General features: G+C 57.9%; 1 protein-coding gene across 7 annotated transcripts in view; it reads right to left on the reverse strand.

The window, feature by feature from the left end:
* GRM4 (glutamate metabotropic receptor 4) overlaps positions 1-13,686 on the reverse strand; it is a 128,310-nt gene extending 114,624 nt beyond the window's left edge. The window contains exons 1-2 of one of the 7 annotated variants that reach the window (XM_054491703.2): positions 13,509-13,596; positions 509-1,390 (exon numbers count right to left, since the gene is read on the reverse strand). In XM_054491703.2, coding sequence (XP_054347678.2) covers positions 509-1,027 — 519 coding nt within the window. In that variant the 5' untranslated portion in view covers positions 1,028-1,390; positions 13,509-13,596. Of the gene's footprint in view, positions 1-508; positions 1,391-10,235; positions 10,322-12,599; positions 13,361-13,508; positions 13,597-13,632 lie in introns of those variants that run through there. The other 6 variants (XM_054491700.2, XM_063666133.1, XM_063666131.1 and 3 more) reach the window with 6 other exon arrangements.
* Between the last annotated feature and the right edge of the window lie 280 nt (positions 13,687-13,966).

The following is a 13,966-nucleotide window of genomic DNA, read 5'->3' on the forward strand; positions in this document are numbered from 1 at the left end:
TTATATGAAAACAATGTCAAAACAAAAGTCTTGCTTTTTCTGCCGGGCAATCTCCAGCATTCATATTTCCATTCTTCTTATCTGTCTGTCTGCCTTTCTGTCTATCCACCTGCCTATCTTTTTATCTGTCTGTCTGCCTATCTCCTCCTCCCTCTGTCGTTCTCCAGAACATCCTTTTCCCTCCTGGTACAGAATTCCCCAGAGAGGAGTGGAGTTGCTCACCGAGCCTCCAGCGGCAGGTGCTGTTTCAGCACCTCGGTCAGCGCCACAAGGCTGGGTCCCGATGCCTTTCACTCTGCTGTGCCTATGCTAAGACCACAAGACAACATACTGAAACCAGGAAGAGCTGCCCCAAATTCTCAGACACTGCTCTGAGAAAAAAACTGTCCCTTGGAGTGAGGAAAAGAGGAGGAAAAAGGGGCTGGTCAGCCAGGCCTGGCACCCTGGGGTGTGGTGGGCAGAGTCCGCTGGGGGAAGAGCACCTCAGGGGACCAACCAAGGCACTGACCTTGAAGAGGCGAAGGATGTTGGCCACCATGATGGAGACTGAGCTCCCTGAAGCACCGATGACACCCACCACACGTTCAGGCTTGGTGATGATGGGTGGGCCGCCACTGCCACAGCGGACCTCTGTGCCATCCTTCTCGATGAGCGCCTGCACAAAGGTCAGCGACTGCTCGAGGGCATGGGTGTCCCTGGAGCAGGTGTCCAGAATGCGGGCACCCAGCGTGATGTTGGGCAGCAGGTCCGGGTCATTGTTGATGCGATCCAGGGCGAAGAGCATGGCCTCCAGCCGGTGGATGCCCTTTTCCTTCTTAAGTTCTCCACAGGGCTTGCCCTCTGAGCCCCGGCCATGCACCGGGAACAGGCCTCCCAGTGTGATGTCCCCATCTATGCGGATGGAATTCATGTGAGGATGGCCTTTGGGCTTTCCCAGGGAGGAAGGCATCCAGGGGCCGTAAAGGCTGAGGAGCAGGCAAAGGGGCAGCCGGGCCCACCACCAGCCCAAGCCTCTCTTCTCAGGCATCTCGGAAATCCCTAGAGACCCATGAAGGGCAGGCCCACTCCTAGCCCTGGCAGGCCCCTGGCCCCACGGCCTGGGTGGGCATGGGCAGGGCAGCTTCAGCAGCAGGGGGACTGAGGGCAGCCAACCGCGTAGCCCATGCTGCTACCCTCTCCCACCTCCTCGTCACTCGGGCCAAGTGCAGTTGCCCGCACAGTCCAGGCCCACAGACAGCAGGCAGTGGCCGGGGTTGCAGGAAGGCTCTGATCCTTGTCCCGTCCTGCAGGCCTGTTCTCGGTGGATGACTGTGGAAAGGGCAGAGTGCTCCTAGCTTGGCGTATCTTGGCATCAAGGAGAAAACAGCTCCAATCCTCTCCTCCTACCAACCTTAGAAGGGGAAGAGAGAGAGAGAGTATCAAACAGAAGCCCAAAGAAGACATTAGCTAGTCTCATCTCTCATCAGGAGCCTGAGAGAAGGAGATGCTAGAGGTTATCGCCGAAGACTCCATAAATCTCCTGAACTTGGTTTCCTCTCCTCCATTGCTCAACTCTGGCTTAAATGGGAGAGTGTACGGCAGAAATTAGGTCATGTTTGAAGCTTCCTAAGGCCTGTACCCACTGCTATCAGTAGCCTGGGCATCAGACAGCACACTCCCCAGGAACAGCCTCGAATTGGCTTGGGAGGAAGAGGGGCCTTCCTCTACACACCCACATGAAGGAGAGCAAGAAACAGGTCCTATGGGCCCAATCCCATTACAGAGATGAGGAAACTGAGGCCCAGAGCAGGAGAGCATTTTGCCTGAGTCACACAGTGAGTGTGCAGTTTAATTACAAGCTCAGATAAAGCTTGGACAATGCCTACTGCAGCCCAGCTTTCCTGCTGTCAGCTCTGGAACCCGAGACACTTTGGCTGTTCCGGGACTCAGAGACCCAGGAACGCAAATAAGGCCCCCTCAAGAAATCATCCTGGAATGCAGTGGTGTAGGCTGGGAGCTGCTCACTCTGAAGGCCAAGGGAAGGCCAGGGAGGAGCTGAGGCTGTGGGGGTTCTGGATTTTCATCCTGAATCAGGGAGCGCAAGGTGGACCTTGCACTCTCCTGCTTCCACCCCAGCTACACAGCTACCCCAGGCAGAGCAGGGGAAACTCAGCAGCCCCTGCATGAGGAGCAGGCCTCCATTCAGCTTGCACGTCCTCCCTCCCTCCCTCCCTCTCCTGACTTTCTTCATCTCTCCATTTCTCCACTGCTGTTTCTCCCCACCCCCACTTCCTCCCTCTGAGAGCGGGGCTCAGGTTGGGCTCGGGTTACGGCCTGAGCTACTGCACATTATTAAGATCATCATCATTATTATTGTTGTTGTGATTAAATATTTATCTGCAAGAGTAGATAAGAGAACACCAGCCCTTCCTCATTCTCACTGCTAATTTGGGCTAATTTCCCCCAGGGGTTACTTCCCTCACCCCAGCCTCCCCACTCAAAGCCAGCAACCTCCCTCCCCACCACTTAGGAGGCCACAGGGAGAAGGGATGGAAGCTGAGTCAGGGCTTGGCTGGGGGCCGAACCCAAGGCCCCCTTCCCCAGGGGTTTGTCAAATGAAGACCAGCAAGCCACTTGTCCATTCTGTGCCTCAGTTTCCCCAAGCAGTCGGAAGAGGAGCTTGTGTTGGGATTGCGAGGCTTCCCCAGAGATGCGGTCCCTCCATCAAGACCAAGCCATGGTCTCAGGGTCATCCCTCCGCCACCTGTCATTCCCCCCACAGAGTCCCTGACGGCTCCAGTTCTGAGCCAAGGGGAGGGAAAGAAGCTGCAGTGCCCCAGAGTCCAGCCTCAGCTCCTGAGCTTCTCCAGCCTTCTAGACTCTCATTTCACATTTCACCCCTTCCTCAAAATGCTCCCTTCACATTACCTCCTCAGAAACCAAGAATATGGCTACTAATTCTCCCTGGCCCCATGCTGCAGGTGAACCGGTAGCCCAGAGATATCACATAATTCTCCCAAAGTCACACAGCAGATCAAGATGCATCCAGGACTAGAAGCCACGTCAGCCACACTGGGAAGCCTCAGCGAAGCTGACAGAAAGTTTCACAATACCACCGTCTCCCCTGGAGCCAGAAGCCAGGGACCTAGGACTGGGGGTCAAGGCCAGTGCTTTGGGGAAGGCTTAAGAGCCATTAAAATACAAGGCGGGGAGCTGCACCTATATGGAGCTGTCATCATCACTCATTCCTTCCTGTGAATGAATTTACCAGATCTCTGTCCTAGATGGCTATGCATAGTGACAGGAGGTGGGGTATGAGTTGCTAATGCAAGTACCAGGTAATTCAGAAGAGAGAAACCATAAGAGCCATAGACGAATCTCATGGTCCTGCTGCAGTAGCTAGAGATAAGGCGCATCCCTGCTAGTCCTCAGGAAAATCTGTAAAATGGGTGGGCTGGAGTGAAATCCAATCTGGGGGCCATACTGCCCCTGCTGACATATTTTCAGTTGTTGCAATGATGGACGAGAGTCAGCTACTAGCCCGTGTGCAGGCAGGGGGCAGAGATGCTAACTGGCCAGCTGTGGGTGGGAGAGCCTGCACAGTTAAACACCATACTGTCCAAATGCTGACGGTGCCCCGTGGAGAAATCACGGCAAATGACAACCACTGCCATGTGCCTAGCACTGTTCTAAGTGCTTTACCTACATTTTCTCATGTAATCCCCACATCCCTATGAGCTTCATGGTATTTTTATCCCTATCTCACAGATGAGGAAGCCAAGGCACCAAGTACTTAAGCAACATCTAGCCAAGGGCACAGAGCTTGTGCAGGCTGCCCGTGCCCCTGGCTGCTCCTCTGTGCTGGCCCAGAGGATCTCTCTCAGGCCTTGCCAGTTCTGAGGTCCTGTGAGTTTATGATCGGTTTCCATGAATTTCAAACAGAGGGCGTTTTGGCATCATGACAGGCTGTGTGCCGGGGCTACAGCAGGGCAGATTCAGGCTGGGAGACCAATGCGCAGCAGCTTTTGACAGTCAGGCTCTGCTTAGGCTTCCAGATCCTTCGTGAGGGCTCACACTGGCTTCTCCTTGAGGCCGGAGCACGTCTGGGCTGAGCAGTGCGTGCGCGCGCGCGCCCCGCATGCACACACACACACACACACACACACACACGCCCACACACACACACACACACACACACACACACACACGGGGAAGGACAGACGCCATGGGGGAAGGAGGCCTCCAAGAGGAGAAAGGCAAACACCCGCAGATTGGAATCAAGAGCCTGGAGCCCCAAGCTGGTCAGATCCCCTGCGAGACTTCCCTCCCACAGGACTGGGTCCCAGCCCCTGCCCACAGGTCCCTATCCACCCCTCAGTCCCACCAGGCCTGCCTTTTCTGAGCTTCTCCAGAGAGCTGGGCAAGCCACTGCCTCTTTTAGCTTCCCCTCCCTCCTTTGATCATGTAACAGGAACAAGGGAAAAGCAAAAATACTCCATGAGTGAAAGGAGCCACTGAGAGCAGAGGCCGGGTGTGGTGGGGTGGGTTGGGGTGGGGGCCAGGCGGATGCTCCCTTCTCCCGCAGGGCCTGCTTCCTTCTGCAGAGGGAGGAGCTGGGGGCACATAGAAGGGGTCCTTCTTTAAAGTCCTTTGCCCAGTTTTCAGACACTCCCCCGCCAATTCCAAAATAGCCAGGAGAACTCAAGCCTGGGTCAGTTAGGGGCATCCTTCCCCAGGTAAAATCACCGGGATGGCTGTGAGTCCAAGCCATGTGGGCCCCACCCCCAGACAGGCCTCTTCCCCCTTTCCTTTCCTTCTCCCTTCCCCACCACCCTCTCCCAGTCTCTCTCCTGTTCTCTGGCTCCACTAGGTTCCTTGGTTCCAGGGGAGGACAGAGCCAGGCATGGAGGAATAAGAGCCCTGAGGGGCAGGGATGAGAGCGACTGGGTCCCCTCCACATAGCAATAGCTCTCAGGCCAACAGTGTTTTCCAGAACATTCTTACCAGTGAATGGGGATGTAAGGGGAGCTGGTGGGGGACAGCTGCAGGCTACCCCTTTCCCCAACGAACAGTCAGGGTAAGGGGATGGGGGAGTCGCCACACATCCCAGCTGGGACCTCTCTGATATCTAGGGCTTTTGTGCAGGGACTCCAGGAACCTGCCTTGTGGCCACTTCTAAGTCCCTTTTTTTTTTTTTTTTTTTGAGACAGGGTCTCACTCTGTTGCCTAGGCTGGAGTGCAGTGGTGCAATCACGACTCACTGCAGCCTCAACCTCTCAGGCTCAAGCGATCCTCCTACCTCAGCCTCCTGAATAGCTGGGACTACAGGAATGTGCCACCATGCCCAGGTAATTTTTTTTTTTTTTTTTTTTTTTTTTTTTTGCAGAGATGACATCTCACTATGTTGCTTGCCCAGGCTGGTCTCAAACTCCTGAGCTCAAGCCATCCTCCAGCCTCAGCCTCCCAAAGTACTGGGAATACAGGTTTCAGCCACTTTGCCCAGCCCACTTCTTAGTATAATATTAACAAGCAGGACCTTCATGCTTTTCCAACCTCAATCCTTCCCTCTGCATCCAGGGCCCAAGCCAGAAAGAACCACAAACCACAAAACAACAACCAGATCCGAAGAGAACTGCTGTGATTTACCAAACCCCCAATTATTTTTCATTGAGTTTCTTTTTATTCTTCCAAAACTAAGAAAATAGAACAAAACCCAAACACCAGAATAAAGGGTAAATCGAGGGAACAACCTTGTCCTTTGTTTCCCAGGGTCAGGGTCATGGCCCTCTGAGGGTCAGCTCCCGTAGGAAAGGGGCTTGGGGACTCAGGCCCGAGCCCCTTGGGTTTCAGCAAAAAGAGCCAGGCCAAGAGCTCCCTCCCACCTTCCTCTCAGCTCCCAACCTTCTCTGTGTTCCCACCAGCACTTCCTTCATCTCCATTCACCTTTGCCTCTGCAGTGCCCACCCAGCCCAGGTGCTCAGGAGTGCTCTAGAATTGTGAATGGCTGTGTGGAGTCTGGTTTCAATTCCTGAGCTGTTTAGATGCCTCATCACCCACATCCCCCATCTCCCAGAAGGGGGATGGCAGCACCACTGCCCCAAAGGGGAAATGAGGGAGAACTGGAGGCCTCTCCCCTCCCCTCACCTCTATGACCTCTCTGCTATCCCTCCGGGCCCCCACTGGCTGGGCAGAGGTGTGGTTTGTAGGACAGGACAGGAATCGGGTTGTCAGAACTGTGCCACCCCTGCCAGCTGCACTGTATGACTCCCAGGCCATGGGGAAGGGGGATGACCAGTTAGCCCTTCAAATCCTCGCAGCACAGCCCTCCTCGTGCTGACCTCTGCAGCCCAGCCCTGCACAGAGCCTGGCATCCCCAGCAGGCTTCGTGGAAGTGAATGAATGACGTGATGTGAGCCAAATGATTCCTGGGCCTCTCTTCAAGTAATCTATCTCTGTGTTTAAGGCCCCTTCCATAAGCAATTCCTTAACCCACAGGAATGATTCTAATGGTGGAATGTGAGGCATAGTTTCAGGCAGGGAAACTAAGGATTGATTGAGCTATGAGGAGGCATCTTGGAACCTTCAACCCACCCCAGGCCAGCTGGGGCTTTATTCTGCCTAAAGAGAAGCCCTGCTCCCAGGCAGTCAGCCAGAATGGCCACAGCCGCATGCTAAGAGCTAAGAGCAAGAAGAAGGGCACAGTGGGGGTCTGGCCCCAACCCTCTTCCCTTTCCTTCCTCCCTGAGCTGCTCCAGCTTACCAGCCTCGATCAGGAAGCCTCCTGATGTCAGAAATCCCAGACCCCAATCCACAAGCTGTCCCCTCCCTGTTCTGCCAAACAACAGAGCCCTGATTCAGAGGCGACTGGCTCTGTCATGGGCATGGGGTGGAATGCCCCAGAGGACAGCAGGGAGGGAGGGAAAGAGGAAGTAATTCTTTTGCCTAATGCCAGGGTAAACTTGGAGCAGAAAACTTTAAATCCATTGCCCCTGCCTCTCCCCAACCTATGATTCCCTCCAGCCTCCTCTCTGTGAAGCTCTCCCTTCAAGAAGCAGCTGAGATCCTTCCTCCTCCAGGAAGCCTGCCCTGATTATTACAATTCTTGTTATCTCCTTCCTCCGCAGTTAATGACACAGAACCTCTCTCGTGTTAACAATGACGAGGCTGGGAGCACATTAAAGGCCTGCATGGACAGCACTGCCCTCATCTCTATGTTCCCCATGCCCAGTCCGAGGTTCAGAACACAGGAAAAGCTCAGTAACTGACCAGGCAAAGCCAGCGCCCTGCCCAGAGCAAAGCCCAGGACAGGAGATCTGCAGCAGTGCGCCCAGTCCAGAGTGGCACTCGGACCTCGCACTGAATTCTCACAACTCTGTTGTTTGCTCAAGCATAGAAGACAGTCCCCTCTGTCACAACCATTCAGTCCCTCAGTGTGACATTCAAAGGTGCTCTGAGCACCTACTGTGCACCAGGCCCTGCTCTGGGTGGGCACTGGGGAAACACTGGGAGTGAAACAGACACAAATGCCTGCCCTGTGGAGCCCACGTCCCAAAGGGGGTGGGCATAGGACCGACAACAAATACATGAACACATAGATGGCTGGGACTTCAGGGGATCAGGCGATATGAAAAAAAATAAGGCAGGTAAGGGGACAGGGAATGACCCAGAAGGGCTTTTTCAGAAAAGAATAATCAGGGAAGGCTTCTCTGAGGAGGTGGCATTTGATCCTAGAGTAAAGGCAGTAAAGGCATGAGCCATGTGACCATCTGGGAGAAGAGGATTCCAAAGAGCAAGAACAGCAAGTGCAAAGGCCCTGAGGTGGGCACAGGCTTGGCACTTGATGTTCGAGGATGAGCAAGGAGGCCAACGTGACCAAGGGGCAGTGGGGAGAGGGTTGATGCGATGAGGTCAGAGAAGGCCTGGAACACAAGATCAACAGGACTTTATCGACCACAGTGTGGACAGGGAAATGAGGGGCCACGGAAGGGTTTGAGCACAGCACAGGCAGGGAGTCATCACCAGAGAAATCTGAGACCTAGAAGGACAGCAGTTCACAGCAGCAAGTCCCATCGACAAGGCAAGCACATCTCATCAGCCCTTGGGCCTCCCTGCTCAGCCTAGAAAATGCCCCACCCTGACCTTCCTCCTCTCCCAGAGCCAGGGGACCAGCCACCAGGCTCATGCTTGCCTGGATCTCCTCCATCCAGCAGGCCCCAACCATGCAGACCCCCAGGCCTCTCCTCCCCATCCCTACATGCCACCATCTCTAGTTTTCCAGCACAAGACCCAAGTGGGCAAGTGTCTTTGTTTGCGGCTGTTACTTCCTTCGCCACTAATACTGCTTCTTTCTCCTCCCTCCTCCTGTCCCCTCAACAACCCAGCACTGCCCTGGAAAGCAGGGGCCACTGGCTCAGCCCAATCAACATCCAAACTGCACCGCATGAATATAACTGTGGTTGGTGGGGAGATTTCCATCCCTCGGCTGCACCGAGGTCAGGCACTGAAAAGGGGCAGTGAGTGACACCTGAGAAGCAATCACCCTCCACAAGCTTAGGAATCAGGTCGAATCTCCAATCTTTATTTCTATATTCAAACCTAAAAATAACCCTGTAGCAATGACAGAGTTTTTACTAGAAGTCATGCCCCCAACCAGGAAATAGGTCCAGGGGCTAGCTTGTGTCACCCTAAGGAACAGAGGGGTGGCTGGGAGAGCCGAGTGTGAAGGACTGGGTGGAACCCAGACCTCCTGGTTCCCATGCTGGTGGCCCAGCCCGGGGAGAGCAGCTGCCCAGGCTCTCCTGGGACTCACCATCATCACCGCCAATGGGCGGCCAGTGCCTTCTCGGGAGAACTGAGAGCCTTAACTAGACATCACGGCCTGCCTGTCAGCATGGCTCGGCCCCAAACGGCATGGGCTGGCATTATGGGCTGGCATTTCCCAATTACCACAGATAGTATCTACCTTAATTGAATGGGGTCCAGATAATGTCATTATGCACTGCGTTCCCCAATTTATTTAATATACGTGTGTACACATATATTTATGCCTCACTGCTGCCACGAGATTGCTAAATGGTGAGGTTAATAATAAAACATTTCGACGGGAGTCATCAGCTTTAACTTAAGGGATGATTTTTACTATCCTTGTGGTGCTCGTTTTTCCAAGGAGCCAAGAGAAACATGGACAGACTGGAACAGTCTCTCGGGCCTGCAGGCGAGGGGCGGGGTGAGCAGGGCTGCGGGGTGGGCTGGCTGCTAGCTAGCAGGCTTCATCTCTTCTAAGCAAGTTCCATTGACATGCCTCCCTTCCAGGAGCAGGCTCAGGCAAGGCAAGCCAGGTGGAGGGGAGAAGTGGGAAACCAAGGCGGAAGCCCCCAGGGCAGGCAGGGAGAAGGAATCGGTTGTGAAGGAGGAACTACCAGCCTCAGGTTCATCTGGGAGGCAGCAGGCAGAGGGAGGCCAGAGAGAGTAGAGACATAGACAGCTCGCAGGACCAAGAAAAAGCAGCTTGCACTCTCCAGGGACCAAAGGCAGCAAAACCCTCTAACTTAATTTTTTACAGTCCCCTGCTAACTAGGGCAGAGGTGACACTTAAGAAAATGAGCCCTCTCCGTTCTTTCCAGGAGCCATCAGTCTGAGTGGGAGTGACAAGAGAGCTGGTGTCCACTGCTCCAGGCCCATGCCCACCAGTGCAAGCCCCGTTAGGCCCGCCAAGACAGCCAGCAGCTCTTCTGCAGCCCCAGTGAGTGGGGCCAGAGCTCCAATGCCAGCTCCCCGCATGCCTTCTTCAGGAGGCAAAGGCGGCCGCCACTCTGCAGAAATGAGATAACCTGCCAGCCAACAGCCGGCAGGCCCAGCTGTCCAGGCTGCCAGTGCAGCCTGCCCACTGGAAAGTTGGGTTCTAGGCCGAGCAGAGGAGGACAGTGGGGTGGGCAGATATCTTGGGGTGGGTGGTAATTAGAGGCTGCCGGCTCCACACTTGTCTAGGAGAGAGGACACGTCTATCGGCTGTAATTATTCAGCTCAGGAGCCTGTGGGTTCTGCTCCCATCTTTTGCTGCCAGCTGTCCCCCTGCAGCAGGGCGGGGATGGGTGTGGCCACACATCCTGGCACTGGACTGTGGACCCCTCAGGAAGTGGGTGGGAGCTGCAGAGCCCTTCTGGGCCTGAGCCCGGCCCCCTGACCCTTCTGGCTAGCACACTGCTCAGTTCCAGGCTCACTCACTCGATCGCTCGCTCGCTCGCTCTCTCACCTACCTCGGGCTGCCTGCCTCTGTGCAAGGAGCTCCCTCCCAGAAACGTCACGCCTCCAACGGAATGAAGCCGCCTAGACGCAGGTCGGGGGAGGAGGGAGGAGGGGGGGAGGAGGAGCGGCCTACGCAAGGCCACTGAGGCCCAGAAAGCAGCTCAACTCCTGACATGCTCCCGCCTCCCCTCCGCCTGCTCAGGACCTGTGCCTAGTGACGAGCTACATGCCACCCCCCCCACCCCCACCAATATATCTCGCTCCTGAAAATGCCTGAGAATCCATGAGTAGAGTAGAGCACTCCTTTGGGTTAAGCCTTGCCATCTTCCTCTCCCATCTCTCTTAAATGCAGATGCCCCTGGAAAGGGTAGTCCCTGAAGTGGCTAAGGTGCGGGGTGCGGTGGGGATAACTTTTGGGATATTTTTGTCCCTGACAGGTGTGAAGGTATTGGCAGGTAGGCAAAAGCTTATGTGTAAAAGGACAGAAGTTGGAGGAACATAAAGACAGTGGCCACCCAATTCACAAGGGGACATCACGCCCAACCCAGTGCTGAGCAGAGGCTTGGAGGCACCATCCTCAAAGCCCCCCGCCCACCCCACCCCAAGGACAGGATCTGACTAAGGGCTGATGAAGCCCTCCAGGAAGTGAGAGAGGGGACAAGGCTCCAACCTCCACTCTCCACGCAGCCAGACCCATTTCGAGAGCCGGTTCACCAGTCCCCAGGGCCTGCCAAGAAGAGGTAATGAGGCCCCTGCGCTATGGGTAATCACACCCCAGAGTATCCGGACGCTTCTGCGGAAGTTCTGCCACCTCCGAAAAGGCTCCTGCTAGTCCTCCCCTCTTCATGAAAGCTTCCCCCTACCTTAGGCCGGAAGGCCCTGAGGCCCTTCTGGGCTCCGAGGAGCTGAGCATGCAGACCCAGAGCCTGAGGCCCAGCATCCCATTGGGATCCGGAGGAAAGTGGGGCTAGCCCAGGACGCATCCCGGGAGTGTGGGGAGATGGGAATGAGGGCATTCTTCACGTCCACCATTGGCTGGCCCCGGGGCGGGAGGCTGAGCGCTGCAGAATGGCAGGGTGTGGGATGGGGTGCTCCGTATGGAGACCCTGGGAGCACTGGCCTCCCCGCCTGCCCTAGGCCCCCACTCACCCCAGAACGGACAAGGCGAGGGACTATGATGGGAACACACATGCCCCTCCCTCCCTGTCACTTCGGGCTTTCTGCCAGATTGACACAGGGGCAGCCACCGCTCTGAGAGACACATGGCTTCGGGCACCCAGCTAAGCAAGCCCAGCTCAGTCGGTGTCCGGAAAGGCCGCGTTCTCCCGCGCCAGAGGCCGGCATGGTGCGGAGAGGAGAGAAAGAAGCAAGGCGCCTCCTCCGAAAGGGACTGAAAGTCTGAGGGCGGGATGTCACTCAGGGCCTAGGGGCAGGGGGCGCTAGTACGTTCGGGCCTCAAGACTCCCTGCCGCCGCCGATGCTGCTGCCCCATCTCAGCACAAACAGCCTCAGACCGCCCTGGTGCGGGGGCGCCTCTCGCAGTTGAGGCCTCCACCTCCCGGCCCCGCCCCCGCGCGGGGAGGAGACGCCTCCCGCCTGCGAGCGCCGGGGAAGACCGACCCCGGAGCGGGGACCCCCACCACACACGCGCGTACACACATGCACACACAGAGACCACGGCCGGTCCGCTCGCCCGGCGGCCGCGTAGACGCGCAGGTTCATCACGGTCCCGGGGAGGGACGGTCCCGAGTGTCCGGAGAGAGCCTGACCCTGAAGTCCTGGGGCTGCAGGGAGACCCCAGACCCTAGAGACCCCCACAACCTGCCGAGGCCACGGGCAAGCGGTTGCCGGGTTCTGGCCGGTGGCGAAGGCGGCGCTGGAGCGGGCACGGGAGCCGGACGCGGTGCCTGGGAAAGGAACCGAGGCGCGCGAGGCTGGGTGCCCTCCCGCCGGGAGACTGTCGGGAAGAGGTGCAAATAATGCCCCGCGCCCCCGCCTGTCCCGTCTCTCCGCAGACAGAGTTGCGCTAATGCCGCCGCCCCCACCTGAAAGCTGGCACGACCCTCCATCCGGTGGAAGCCCCTGTATACAGAGACAGTACTTTCCACTGGGCCCGCAAGAAAGCCTCTGCCCCATTCCCTCCCTCAGGGGCACCCGGAAAGCTTGCCTTAGCCCCGAGGGGAGACCCTCTAGTTCAGGTCCCGCGCCCTCCGGCCCCTAGGGCTCCGGGGGCGCCGGCTCTCCTCGGAGCACTCCAAGCGCGGGAGCTCGCCGGAGGCCACCTCCCCGAGCCCCGATGTCCCCGCCGCAGCCCTCGCCCCAGGAGGCCGGAGGGCACGGTCCCCTCTGTCCGTCCCCCTCGGGCCACAACTCACCACGCGCCAGCAAGGTTTAAGCCGCGGCGAGGGGTCGGCTGCGTGCCCGCCTGCCCCGGGGGCGCAGGCAGGCGACGGCCGGAGGCACGGTTCTCGCGGTGCCCAGAGCCCGGGCCGCGGCAGGCGGCGCTGACGCTGCGGACCGAGCCCGCCGCGGAGCCGCCCGGAGTCCGGGACGCAGCAGGGATGAGCTGGCGGCCGCCCGGCCGTAGCCGCCGCCAAGCGCGCGGCGTTCGGCTGCTGCTCCGGCAAGCGAGCAAGCGAGAGGGGGATCGGCGGCAACCCCTGCTCCTGCTGCGGCGGAGCCCGGCGTCCGAGCCGAAAGGAGCGGGAGAGGCGGCAAGGGGAGCTGGTCTGGCCGAGAGCTCCGGACTGGGAAGGGAGCGGAGCGGGAGCGACCAGCTAGCGCAGCCGGCCGAGGTACGGGCGCCTGGCGACGCCGCGGCAGCGGCAACAGCAGCACGAAAAAAAATGAGAGCGAGCTAGAGAGCGCGCTGGAGAACGAGCGAGAGAGGGAGCGAGAGACGAGAGAGCGAGGAAAGCGCTGAGAGGGGAGGCTGCGGGAGAGGGCGGAAGCGCCGGGAAGCGCAAGGGGGCTAGGGGGCCGCAGTCGCTGGCCCCGGCGCGCACAGCCGCTGCCGCACCCGAGGAGGCACGAGACCAGCCCGGCAAGTTTGCGCTGAAAGTGCGGGCCAAGCTCACGGCGCTTCTGCCGGCCTTTTAAAGAGAGAGCACCTGGAGCCCACCCCCTACCCCACACCTCCACCTCCGGAAGGCCAGGGCTCTCGCGGCGCTCCGCCACCCCTCCACACCCGCCCTGCTGGCAGCTCCCCTTCCACCACACCCCACCGGCGCCCTCTTCCGGAAGCCCCCCCTTCCTCCTCCCCGTGCGCATGCCAGCTCACCTACCCCGAGGACATGGCGGGGACCACTTCTCACCCCAGAGGGGGAGGGTCAGGAACGTAGCCTCCCCAACACACACCCAGAAAAGTACAGCAAAGCACAGGGACGCAGAGGGGCGCGCTACTCCCACCTTGGTGCGTCACTGGAACCTCACACATCCGCGCGCACGTGGCGTATGCCCCCATGTGGCATGTTCATTTGCACACCCCACTCACTGCTCCTGGTTCAAGTATATAACAAGGGGAGAAACTGAGGCCCAGTGAGGTGACTCCACTTGCCCCAGATCTCACAGCCTGTCTAGGGGACACTTTCCACAGAGCCCCCTTACCACCTCAAAACCCCACCAGGCTAGAGAAACACCCCATCCGCTGGTCTCCCTCCAGCACTGGATGGCAAGTGTAACAGGTGGCCTCCTGGTCGGCAGGCTGCAGTGAGACTCGGGAAGAATCCCTTAGCCAACCATA

Source organism: Pongo pygmaeus, chromosome 5 (assembly GCF_028885625.2).
Source record: "Pongo pygmaeus isolate AG05252 chromosome 5, NHGRI_mPonPyg2-v2.0_pri, whole genome shotgun sequence".
NCBI classification, from domain to species: domain Eukaryota; kingdom Metazoa; phylum Chordata; class Mammalia; order Primates; family Hominidae; genus Pongo; species Pongo pygmaeus.